Source organism: Rhinopithecus bieti, unplaced genomic scaffold (assembly GCF_001698545.2).
Source record: "Rhinopithecus bieti isolate Rb0 unplaced genomic scaffold, ASM169854v2 scaffold_6380, whole genome shotgun sequence".
NCBI classification, from domain to species: domain Eukaryota; kingdom Metazoa; phylum Chordata; class Mammalia; order Primates; family Cercopithecidae; genus Rhinopithecus; species Rhinopithecus bieti.
The window spans coordinates 5,895,735-5,908,787 of NW_016806642.1; the positions used below are offsets into that span (position 1 = coordinate 5,895,735).

At 35.3% G+C, this 13,053-nt stretch overlaps 1 protein-coding gene across 6 annotated transcripts in view; it reads right to left on the reverse strand.

Moving 5' to 3' along the window:
- EFCAB7 (EF-hand calcium binding domain 7) overlaps nucleotides 1-13,053 on the reverse strand; it is a 50,479-nt gene that overhangs the window by 25,843 nt on the left and 11,583 nt on the right. For 5 of the 6 annotated variants that reach the window (XM_017877208.1, XM_017877209.1, XM_017877210.1 and 2 more), the window contains 2 exons: nucleotides 8,366-8,479; nucleotides 1,227-1,368 (listed from right to left, as the gene is read on the reverse strand). In XM_017877208.1, the coding sequence (XP_017732697.1) occupies nucleotides 1,227-1,368; nucleotides 8,366-8,479 (256 nt within the window). The remainder of the gene's footprint in view (nucleotides 1-1,226; nucleotides 1,369-8,365; nucleotides 8,480-13,053) is intronic. The other variant, XM_017877213.1, reaches the window with a different exon arrangement.

Below are 13,053 nucleotides of genomic sequence, written 5' to 3' on the forward strand. Positions count from 1 at the left end.
AGTATATAATGCCCTTGATAGCTATCTGATAAATAAATGAATGAATCTTATTAATAAGAATATAGAGAATTAACAACTACACTGAATTTGCAGGGCTATCTTGATTCCTCTCTCTGAAAAATAACTATTGTTATTGTCATTTAAAAGTATCATCTGCCAAATATTATACATATCCCACAAGAGATGCAGTGAAAACTTTCAAAATCTCTGCTTTAGGAGGGAAAAAGATGGGGAGGGGAATCCTCTAGGAAGAAAATGCTTGTATGTAAACATTATAAAAGAAAAATAAATATTGATTTAGAACAACCAACATTAAAAAAGGTATCTAGGGAAATCACCCTTATAGATAGACAGCTTTCATTGCTTAAAAATTACATAACCATTTTAGATACTAGAAAAGTATTAATTTTTACCTAGAATATTACCATGAATACAAAGATTAATAAATATTGTCTAAGTCACAAAGGGTTTTGAAGGTATTAAAAATACTTGCAGTTTCATATGTTCCAAATTATGCCCTTGCAGAACTTCTCTTTGACATATTAATTTTAAAAACTGACAAATGGAAAAAGCTAAGATTAATTAGCAAATAAAAACTTAGTTCTGGCTGGGCACAGTGGCTTGAACCTGTAATCTCAGCCATTTGAGAGGCCGAGGCAGGTGGATCACCTGAGGTCAGGAATTTGAGACCAGATTGGCCAACATGGTGAAATCCCATCTCTACTAAAAATACAAAAAGATTAGGCGGGCGAGGTGATGTGCACCTGTAGTCCCAGCTACTCAGGGAGGCAGAGGCAGGAGAATCACTTGAATCCAGGAGGCGGAGGTTGCAGTGAGCCAAGATTGAGCTACTGCACTCCAGTCTGGGCAACAGAGGGAGACTCCATCTCAAAAAAAAAAAAAAAAAAGTTAGTTCTATATCATGAGGAAACCAGTTAACTTTTTTTTTTTCATTTATTTTCTTCTATTTTAGCTGTAGAAAGGTTTGGAAAAGTTATTGTTTTAATAAAACATGCTTTAAACATATACACAAAGCAATCTACTTGCTTTTCATATGATTAACACAGGCCATGTATAGGCCAACACTTTCTTGAAATGTAACCATTATGTTTCTCACTTAGGCAGATTATTTTCTTTCCTAACTAGGACTATGGAATACTTACATAAGTACTTTCAAAGAGGGTACAACTTGACATTTTAAAAATATACAAAAAATTTAAACTTGCCTTCAACTTGACTCAGATTTAATGGCTTAATTGTTAGATAAACCATGGACCTCTGAGTTATTTGCATCCTGTACTGATGACTAATGATTTCACCATCTTCTTCTAAGAAGAAGCAACCTTTTGATTGCATGTATTGCCAGTCCTGAAATGAAGGAAAAAATTATTTCAAACAATATTTATTAAATGTTTCCAGTATGCATAGTAATGAGGAGAAAATGCAGGGGGATATAAAAGAAATGTCAAATATAATCATTGCTCTCCAGGAATGTACAACATAGTTAGGAGGTAAAAAGCAAACATAACAAAATCCAATTATAGGCAGGGCACGGTGGCTCACACCTGTAATCCCAGCAATTTGGGAGGCCAAGGTGGGCGGATCGCCTGAGGTCAGGAGGTCGAGACCAGACTGAACATGCAGAAACCCCGTCTCCACTAAAAATACAAAATTAGCCAGGCGTGGTGGCACATGCCTGTAACCCCAGCTACTCAGGAGGCTGAGGCAGGAGAATCACGTGAACTTGGGAGGCAGAGGTTGCAGTGAGCCGAGATTGCGCCATTGTACTCCAGCTTGGGCAACAAAAGCGAAACTCCGTCTCAAAAAAATCCAATTATAATTGGCAGTAATATATGGTTAACACAAAAAGATAATTATACATGCAAAAGAACTGACCATTATCCAAGTTACTAAAATAGTGCCTTACACATTGGCCCAACAAATGTTTACTGTCTAACTGATTGGGGTGGGGGGACTGATGTAAACTGAGTGTGCAACTGATGAACTATATATTATGAAGAATAGATAGCATTTCAATAATGAAAAGTTAGGAAAAGACATAAGGTAAAGAAGAGTAAGAAAAATAAAATTGGCTGGGTGCAGTGGCTCACATCTGTAATCCCAGCACTTTGGAAGGGCAGATCATGAGGTCAGGAGTTCAAGACCAGCCTGGCCAACATGGAGAGAAACCCTGTCTCTACTAAAAATACAAAAGTTAGTTGGGCATGATGTTGGGTGCATGTAATTCCAGCTACTCGGGAGGCTGAGGCAGGAGAATCACTTGAACCGGGGAGGCGGAGGTTGCAGTGAGCTGAGATCACGCCATTGCACTCCAGCATGAGCAACAGGACAAGACTTCATTTCAAAAGAAAAAAAAAGAAAAGAAAATGAAGTATTGAAGAAAAGTAATAAATAAATATGTTGCTGTAATAGAGAGATTAGTGCTAGGAGCATGTTAAGAAGGAAGAATTAAGGATTGCTAAAACAAATATATTGAAAGAAAAAATGACTTTAAATGTAAAAGCAGCCGGGCGCGGTGGCTCAAGCCTGTAATCCCAGCACTTTGGGAGGCCGAGACGGGTGGATCACGAGGTCAGGAGATCGAGACCATCCTGGCTAACACCGTGAAACCCCGTCTCTACTAAAAAATACAAGAAACTAGCCGGGCGAGGTGACGGGCGCCTGTAGTCCCAGCTACTCGGGAGGCTGAGGCAGGAGAATGGCGTAAACCCGGGAGGCAGAGCTTGCAGTGAGCTGAGATCCGGCCACTGCACTCCAGCCTGGGCGATAGAGCGAGACTCCGTCTCAAAAAAAAAAAAAAATGTAAAAGCAAAATAATTGTTTCAAGTGTAGGTAACTAGAAGCATGCTGAATAAAATTTCACAGCTGGCCGGGTGCGGTGGCTCACACCTGTAATCCCAGCACTTTGGGAGGCCGAGGCGGGCGGATCATGAGGTCAGGAGTTCAAGACCAGCCTGGACAATATGGTGAAACCCTGTCTTCACTAAAATACAAAAATTAACCGGGCATAGTGGCACGCGCCTGGAGTCCCAGCTACTCAGGAGGCTGAGGCAGGAGAATTGCTTGAATCCAGGAGGCAGAGGTTGCAGTGAGCAGAGATCATGCCACTGCACTCCAGCCTGGATGACAGAGGGAGACTCTGTCTCAAAAAAAAAAAAGAAAAAGGTTCACAACAGAACAATGCTGATGAATATCAAGTATCACTTTTGAGAAAGACTTTTCTATATTGGCTTTACCATTTCTTGGTCTAGCCAAATTCCTTCTTGTCTGAATTAATATATGGGATCTCATAACTAGAAATGAGTAAAACCTGGCCAGCCACAGTGGCTCACACCTGTAACCCCAACACTTTGGGAGGCCAAGGCAGGTGGATCACTGGAAGTCAGAAGTTCAAGCCAACGCTTTGGGAGGCCGAGGCGGGCCTGTCTTTACTAAAAATACAAAAATAGTCAGGCGTGGTGGTGCACACTTGTAATCCCAGCTACACCGAAGCTGAGGCAGGAGAATCACTTGAACCCGGGAGATTGAGCTTGCAGTGAGCCGAGATCGTGCCACTACACTCCATCCAGCCTGAGAAACAGAGCAAGACTCTGTCTCAAAAAAGAAAAGAATAAAACTTGAAAATGCTTGGACACAAAGTAGAAGATTCTTTACTGAAGTTACAAGAAATTGTGTCATTACCATAGCTATGTGCAAAAATGCTTTTCACTTTATTATTGGTAGGCTTGCCTGCCTGAAATGTAAGTAAGAATATTTAGATAATCAGTTCAAGGCTTTAATAATATTGATAACTACTGAAAAGGTGTATGCTAGCTCTATAACAATAACATCATAAATGTTTTCTAATTCATTATAGAAAGATTTGTCATGGCACTGCAAAGGCAAAAATAATTTACATTGAGATCGGTTTCATGTCATGCTCACATTTTAAAAGAAGGCTAAATTATCCTAACATACTTACATCTCATTTTCTGTTTTATCTCATAATTATTTTATATTTTATATTTTGATACATTTAAAATAACACATTTAAAATTTAAAATCTCTATAATTCTAACGCCCTACTTAGATTTTCATGTAATCCTTTCTAATATAGACCTTACGCAGAAACCTATTTTCTACATTTTAATAAACACCGCTTTACGTTCTGCTTTTAAAATTTAATTTCATATCCAAAATATTTTGCTGTTGAAAAACAATAAAAGCTAGAGGACTCATACTTTCTGATTTCAAAACTTACTACAAAGATACAGTAATCAAAATGGTGTGGTACTAGCATGAAAACAGACATATAGAACAGTAGAATGGATAGCCCAGAAATAAATCCTTGCATATATGGTCAAATGATTTTCAACAAGGGTGCCAAGATCATTCAATGGGGCAAGGACAGTCTTTTCAACAAATGAGGCTGAGGAAACTGAATATCCATCTGCAAAAGAATAAATCTGGGCTACTATCTTACGCAATACATAAAAATTAACTCAAAATAAACTGAAGACCTAAACATGCTAAAATTATAAAACTCTGAGAAGAAAACATAGGGGGAAAGCTGACGCTGGATCTGGCAATGGTTTCTTGGATATGACAACAAAAGCACAAGCAACAATCAGATTGGAATTCATCAAAATAAAAACTTTTGTGCATCAAAGGACACTACCAACAGAATGAAAAGGCAATTCACGAAATGGGAGAAATTATTTGCAAATCACATATCCAAAAAGGGATTAATATCTAGAGCATATAAAGAACTCCTACAATTCAACAACAACAAAACAAACCACCAGATTTTTTAAATGGGCAAAGGAATCATCAAATGATCAACTCTCTAAAGAAGATATTTAGAAGGCCAATAAGCAAATGAAGAGATGCTCAACATCACTAATCATTAAGGAAAAACAAATCATAACCTAAATGAGATACCACCTCACACCCATTAGGATACCTATTATCAAAAAAACAGAAAATGACAAGTGTTGGTGAGTATGTGGAGAAATTGGAACCCTTGTGCATTGTTGATAGGAACATAAAATGCATAAGATGGTGAAGCCATTGTGAACAATATGGCAATTTCTCAAAAAAGCAAACCTATAATTCTATATGGTCTAGCAATTCCAACTTCTGGGTATAGACCCAAAAGAATTAAAAGCAGGGACTCAAACAGATATGTATGCCAATGTTCACAGCATTACTGCTCACAATAGCCAAAAGGCAGAAACAACCCAAATGCCAATTGACAGAAAAATAGATAAACAAAATGTGGTAAATACATACAAGGGAATATTATTCAGTCTTAAAAAGGAATAAAATTCTGGCACATGCTATACATGAATGAGTTTTGAAGAAATTATGCTAAGTGAAATAAGCCAGACACAAAAGAGCAAATATTGTATGATGATTCCACTTATATGAGGTACCTAGAGTGGTCAAATTCAGACAGACAGAAAGTAAAATGGTGGTTGCCAGGGTCTGTGGGGAGGGGGACATGGGGAGTTGCTGTTTAATGAATAGAGTTCCAGATGAAAAAGTTCTGGAGATGTATGGTGGTGGTAGTGATAGTTGTACAACAGTGTGAATGTACTTAGTGACACAGAACTGTATACTTAAAAATGAGTAAAATGGTATATTTTATGTTTTGTGTATTTTACCACAAGAAAAACCATTTTGCTATGCAGTATTCAAAATTTCAATTTAAATGGTTCTATGATTAAAAATTGAGTTGGGGCCGGTCATGGTGGCTCACTCCTGGAATCCCAGTACTTTGGGAGGCCAAGGTGGGTGGATTACCTGAGGTCAGGAGTTCGAGACCAGCCTGGCCAACATGGTGAAACCCCATCTCTACTAAAAATACAAAAATTAGCCGCGTGTGGTGATGGGCGCCTGTAATCCCAGCCTCAGGAGGCTGGGGCAGGAAAATTGCTTGAAACTGGGAGGCGGAGGTTGCAGTGAGCTGAGATTGTGCCACTGCATCCAGCCTGGGTAACAGGGCAAAACTCCGTTTCAAAAAAAAAACAAACAAACATTGAGTTGGTATACCATTACTTAGTTAACTATTTCTAAAGTGTTAGACATTTATGTCATTTCTAATTTCTTATCACAATATTAATAGAATACTTTTTTGTCTAAATGTTTTTCTTCTAATGAATAATTTCCTTGAGAAGAACTTTCAGGCAAAAAAGTATGTATATTTTTAAGGCTATTGACATGTGTTCCCATACTGCTTTATAAAACAGTACTGCCAATTGTACAATACCACCAATGTTATATAATGTAATAATTTTACCATTATTTGGTATTGTTTTATTGTGAAAAAAATTGGGTGATGTGGGATGACTTCATAAGCAAGGTGTGGGTACATAAAGCATTCATTATGGTATTCCATATATTTGTATATGCCTCGAGTATTTGATAGTAAAAATGGTATTGTAATAACTTTTGCATTAATTTGAATTTATCTGATTGTTAATACCAAGGTTGAACATTTCCCTCATGTGTTTATTATTTTTGTTTTCTTTTGTATAAATTACCCATTCACCTATTCTCATAACTCTATTGCAGACTTACCATTTTTCTTACATATTTTAATAAATTATTTTGACTATTTTAGATATTAACCACTCTGTGAGTATTAATGAATGTATTTTCTCTATTCCTTTTATTTTCATTTTGGTTATTTCTCAATTTATACAAGTTTTCTCTTTTATCTTTATCTTTTCTTTGGAAATTTCCTTTTCAATTGCATTTTAAGATTTTATCATTATAAACTGAACTATACTCAAGCTTTCAGTCAGTCACTAATCAGCTGCACTGTCACACCTTTGGGGTATACAAGATGTGTGTATTTTTAATTCTAAGAAATTAAGATGTGACCTTAGCTTACTGAAATTTATCTTGTTAAGTATATTGCCCATGACAGAAACAAGTCATTATATGTGATATTTCGACAACATCCCTATGAGGCAGTATGGGGTAGATATGAATTAGTCATTTTAATAAACAGAAAAATTGAGGTAGCCAGAGGTTACATGGGTTCAGAGTTTTATAAGGAGTTTGTAGCAATATTAGGTCTAGAGTCCAAGACTTTTGGACTCTGCATTTAGACCATGTTTCTAAAAGAAAATCTACTCAGGGTACCAAATTCAAATTTTTTATTATCTGTGATACAATGAGGTTCAGACTTGGGCTTGTGGCAGAAGCAGAAGTTGAAGTTCAACTTTTTTTTTTTTTTGAGATGGTCTCACTCTGTAACCCAGGCTGGAGTGCAGTGGTGCCATCTCGGCCCACTGCCACCTCCACTTCCCAGGTTTAAGTAATTCTCCTACCTCAGCCTTCCAAGTAGCTGGGATTACAGGGGCCTGCCACCATGCCCAGCTAATTTTTTGTATTTTTAGTAGAGACGGGGTTTCACTATGTTGGCCAGGCTGGTCTCGAACTCCTGACCTCAAGTGATCCACCCACCTCGACCTCCCAAAGTGCTGGGATTACAGGCTTGAGCCACTGCGCCTGGGCCAAGTTCAACTATTAACGATGAGTAATGATACACAGGCTTTCATTTAGCTTCCCTGTAAATCTCTTGGATGGGCATATATATGGACTAACAACAGATGCTGGCATTACCTCAGACCCAACTGCCCTTAAAATAATCAACATGACCTTGGATGGTGATGACTGCTAAAGAATAGAAATGAAAGAAATGCTATACAGTATTTAGACAATTTATACGTTGAGACAGTTTGAATTATGATTCTGACATTAAACAGAAAACATTTAAATGTTTTCAATCAGTTTTGATTATAGCATCAGATGGAATTTCATCTAATATATTTTATATTTTTTATATTTACCTATTTGGAAAGGTAAAGGATAATACTTTAGAATTACAGACTCTTCAAGGTAGAAGAAATCTAAAAAGCAATCTAGTCCAGACTTCTCTTTTGATAAAGTCTGAAAAATAAAGTGATATATGTGTAAAGCTATAGTTCTCAGTTGACTGCAGAACTAGAACCAAAACATAGGTCTCCTTACTTTCTCTCCAGTGTGTAAGTTATATTCTAAGTTCTGTTCTATTTCACATTTAAATATCTGCAGTGATTTTTAAAGCCAGTTTTTAAAAGAAACGTTGTGAATATGATACTATTACAATAAAGTATGGTAAGGCATTATCATTCAGGATTCCACACATATAAGTATTCAGACAAACTTAATTATTTGGTTTTCTTACTTTAAAAATGTAGCATTTAGTAGCTGCAAAATTTCTTAAATTTACATTGTAATCATCAGCACAGCAGCCCTACCCCCAGCTTTAAAAAAATGGTTAAATTAAGCTTTTAAAAATAATGTACTTTACCTGGTACACTGGTAGTAAACACCATTTGTGCCATTTAGGAAACTCAAAGATGGAAGAATTTTTCGATGTGCTGATGCTACCTCTGGGCCAGTGCCACAGATTAACAGGACATGGCTTTATAAATTTAACAGGGGAACAAGTTAAACATTTTTATTCTAAGTCTTTCCTAAGTTCCATGTCTAGAAAATAATGCTATAATAGAAGAGAATCTGTGAGTGTCTTTGGAAAGGCAGACAAACTACATAGTATAACATTAAATATGGATTAATAAAGCTGGAAAATGGTAGAACAACAGTTATTAAAGACAAATACCACATTATTTATATCAACCAAACTTCAGTGTAATAAACAGATCAATTTGAATTTGAAATAACTCCACTAGGAGAACTTAGAGCTCCTACTGTTCAACAGGAAACATTCAACTTAAGATCTGCCAGAGTTATTAAACATACTAAACTTAAAATTTCATTTCAAGGCTGGGTGCGGTGGTTCATGCCTATAATCCCAGCACTTTGAGAGGCCGAGGTGGGCAGATCACAAGGTCAGGAGTTCGAGATCAGTTGGCCAGAGTTCGAGACCAGTTGGCCAATATGGTGAAACTCTGTCTCTACTAAAACTACAAAAATTAGCCAGGCATGGTGGTGCACACCTGTAGTCCCAGCTACTTGGGAGGCTGAGGCAGGAGAATCGCTTGAACCTGGGAGGCGGAGGTTGCAGTGAGCCCAGATGGTGCCACTGCACTCCAGTCTGTGCAAGAGAGTGAGACTCTGCCTCAAAAAAAAAAAAAGAAAAAAGAAAAAAAATGTCTTTCAAACAAATAGACTTTCAATCATACAAAGCTTTTCTCTAGGACCCAGACTAAAATGTTATGAACTAAAAGAAAAAATTACTGACAAATTGGCTGGCTCATTCAAATAAATCAATTTGAAAGGATTATAGATTAAGCTGACAGTTTGAGTATTAGGAGAAAAATGAAAGAAGGTTGAGTTTTGAAAATAATTTTAGAATGAGAGTAAGAAATTCCATGTATGATATAATTTTTTGACATTATAAAGCAGAAATAAAATAATAGCTTGTAATTCTTATATAGGGCATGAGGTGGTGCTGTATTCTACTAATTCGGGTACATTCATATAAGTGCAAACTGAACTGTTATTTCGTTTATTTGTCATATACAAATTTTACTTATTTTCATTCATAATGTATGAGGACACGCTTAAAAGTACAAAACCAAATACTAAAGCCAAAAATTCTAGTTATCAAAACAAATATATCAGTATAGTTACATTTTTCTTGGAACACTGTAGTGAATGAAAATGATTTAACATACAAATTCTGTATTATTAAATTTTTCAGTGAGAAAGAATTATTAAGCAGATCTGCCATAGATTAGTCAGAGGAGGAACTCATCACTATCATTATCATCACTATTGTTTTTTATAAAGATTTCCTATGTCACATACTTATTAGGAGGCTATTTGCTTTGGGGTATGATAAGACAAGAAAGTAACCGGTTGTTGCATTTTTTGTTATTAAATAATTGTAAACTATACATACTTAAAAAATAAAAACTTAAATAGATAATTTATGAAGGGTAAAATTGATGTGGCCTGAAACCTAACTGACAGGTTGAATTGATCAACATTTTGAAAATGTGAGAAACTTACAAGAAAATTATTATATGGAGCTTTCACAAAAATTAACAGATAATGAACCATTTGGAATTTAAAACGTTTATATTTGTATTGCCATATATAGACATATATATAACATATAAATAGTAAACAATATAGATGCTATATGTTTTGACATTATAATATATAGGTTGTACAACATATGTGTGTGATGTGTGTGCATATGTTGTACAATATACATGTATACAATATAAATGTAGGCATACTCTAAGAATCTGAATATAGGAAGTATTGCATCTCTGGAGTTTACAACTGACAGTTTGGGGCTTACTCTAATTCTAGACATGACTGGTCTTAGCTAGGAAAGTGAAGCTATTCCTCTCTGAAAGGAAAATTCCTGACATTCCTTTATCATCACAGAATCTAAGTAAATGGATAGAATTCAGAATTTTAAAAAGAATAGTAATATAGTAACTAAGTATGGCCAATAGAAAGTAATATATGTATAGTACCTGTAAGGATCTTATTTTCCTTTTGTAATTCAAGTCCTTTACCAATTGTATGGATTTATGGTTTAAAACATGGCTTACTCTTACCTATCACAACAATTTTCTAGTTTCTGAAAAGTCCCTCATTCTCTGTCCCAATTCCATACTTTTCTGTTCCACATGAAGTTGAGATACCTAAACTTGTTTAAAATAAATGTAAAGTATCTGGAAAATTAATTTAACAATCCTTTCAGTAATTTATTCTGTATATTCACAACCAAGTACTTTTCAGAACGGTTATAAAACCTCAGGAATATATGAAATTTGTGAAATAAAAAAAAGAAAACTTCAAGTATTACAGTTCTTTTAGAATTTGTCTAGCAGGTTCTCTGTTTTTACCAGAAAACCCCCCAAGAGGAAACAAGAATTAAAGAAAAATGTGGCCAGGTGTGGTGGCTCACATCTGTAATCCCAGCACTTTGGGGGGCCAAGGCAGGCAGATCACTTGAGGTCAGGAGCTCGAGACCAGCCTGGCCAACATGGTGAAACCTTGTCTCTACTAAAAACACAAAAATTAGCCAGGCATGGTGGCATGCACCTGTAATCCCAGTTACTTGGGTGGCTGAGGGAGGAGAATCACTCGAACCTGGGAGGCGGAGGTTGCAGTGAGCCAAGATCCCGCCTGCATTCCGGCCTGGGTGACAAAGTGAAACTCTGTCTTAAAAAAATGCATAAATAAACAAAGAAAAGAAAAGAAAAATGTAAACAAAGAACTGAATGCTGCTGAGTAACAAAAGGGTCACTTACTTTAAAAAATAATAATTTCAGCTCAACTAAGAAATAGCAGATAGTAAGCAACAGTGGGCAATACAAGATCAGAAACAGGATATTAAAAGGTAAGATATACACAGCTATCAATTATTTCCAAAAGGCATTACATTTTATATGAAACACACAGAATTAAAAAGTTGACAGTATGCCCTTTTCTTTTAATCATTAAATTATCTTAGTACCTTTTATTTTACCTCACTCCCAATTATCATCCACACCATTCCCTGCTCTTGACTTTGGTACAAAACTTAAGTAGTCTCTTTGTTAAATAATCATTATGACTTACAGACTAATTTTGGCATTTTTCTATTACACCTGCCCCAACCTTATTACATTTAGGTACCATCCTAGGCCAAGTTATCATCACTTTATATTTGGAAAACTATCAGCCTGTTAGATGGTGTCTCTGAGGTCTCTATACATAATACAACAGTAGATTAACTTTTCTTAAACTATACTTTCATCATGGCATTCCCATACAAGCACCTAGTTATTTCTTAGTTCTATAATATTAATACTAGTATTTATTAATGTTCTTTATAATAAATAGTATTAACATTATTAACACTATTATTTATTAATGTCCTTGGCATTGTGCTAAATGCTTTACATATGTTTACGTATGATTTAAATCTTTCCAAAGCACACTAAATATAATTATTCCCTATTTATGGATAAGAAAACTGAAACTCTGAAGGGCTGCTGACTAATTCGCCCACGGTCAGTTATGAAGTGATAAAGCTAAGATTCAAGCCCAGGTAGATCTCTATCCAAAACTCTAGATCACTAATCTCATCAACGTCTAGAACACTGGCACAGAGTAGTCATTCAATAAATATTTGTTGAATAAATGAATGAATAAATACTATGCTACACTATCTTGGTATAGTCTTAATAGTCAAATGAAAATTTATATTTTTAAATTCAAGTTCATATTTTACACTAAGCAAAATAACTGGCACACATTACATGCTTAGTGAATATTTGTTGAATTGAACTAAATTTTAAAAATTATATTGGTATGAGCACAACTAATGACACAGAGACAAAGTCTTACTATAACTTAACATAATCCACATTAATATTTATTTATATCTCTCTTTAGAGTGGCTAAAATTACATTTATTTGTGCTTTTGAATCAGGTAAACCATAATTATGTAACTAACTTAATTTTATTAATAATTAATTTAGTTGCAAAATACAAAAAGGTTCCACCGGTGGAAAATAATATTGTTGGAACACTAAATATTGTGTATGAACATGCTGGACATGCACACCAAATTGCTTAGGGTGTATAGATTCCTAAACAGTCTGAACAAAATTCCCTGGAGATAATGTTTTAAAATTTTAATATAGAACAAATGTCACTGTCTAGCAATTTAAAGATATAAGGGACTTTAGAGTTCAATAACAAATACAGAGTTGTTATTTGAAACAAAAATGTGGCTCTTGAGAACAATCAGTTCAGTTTTCTAACAGCAGTTATAGTATGTGGTCATAACCATTTTTTCCCCTTTTACAGAGGTCTCTAGGTGCACATTTTTAATGTATCCTAGCAGTTTCCAGTTAATGTTTTATATTTCTGTAGCTATTATTTTCTGTTGAAAGAAAACTAGTAAAGGTTGAGTCTAGAAAGGGAAAACAAAGAAAGAAGATCAATATTAACACTCTACAAATATTGACTTAGCAAAGTGACTTTGTTGTCATTCTCTCATAGGACTTGAAATTGAATGA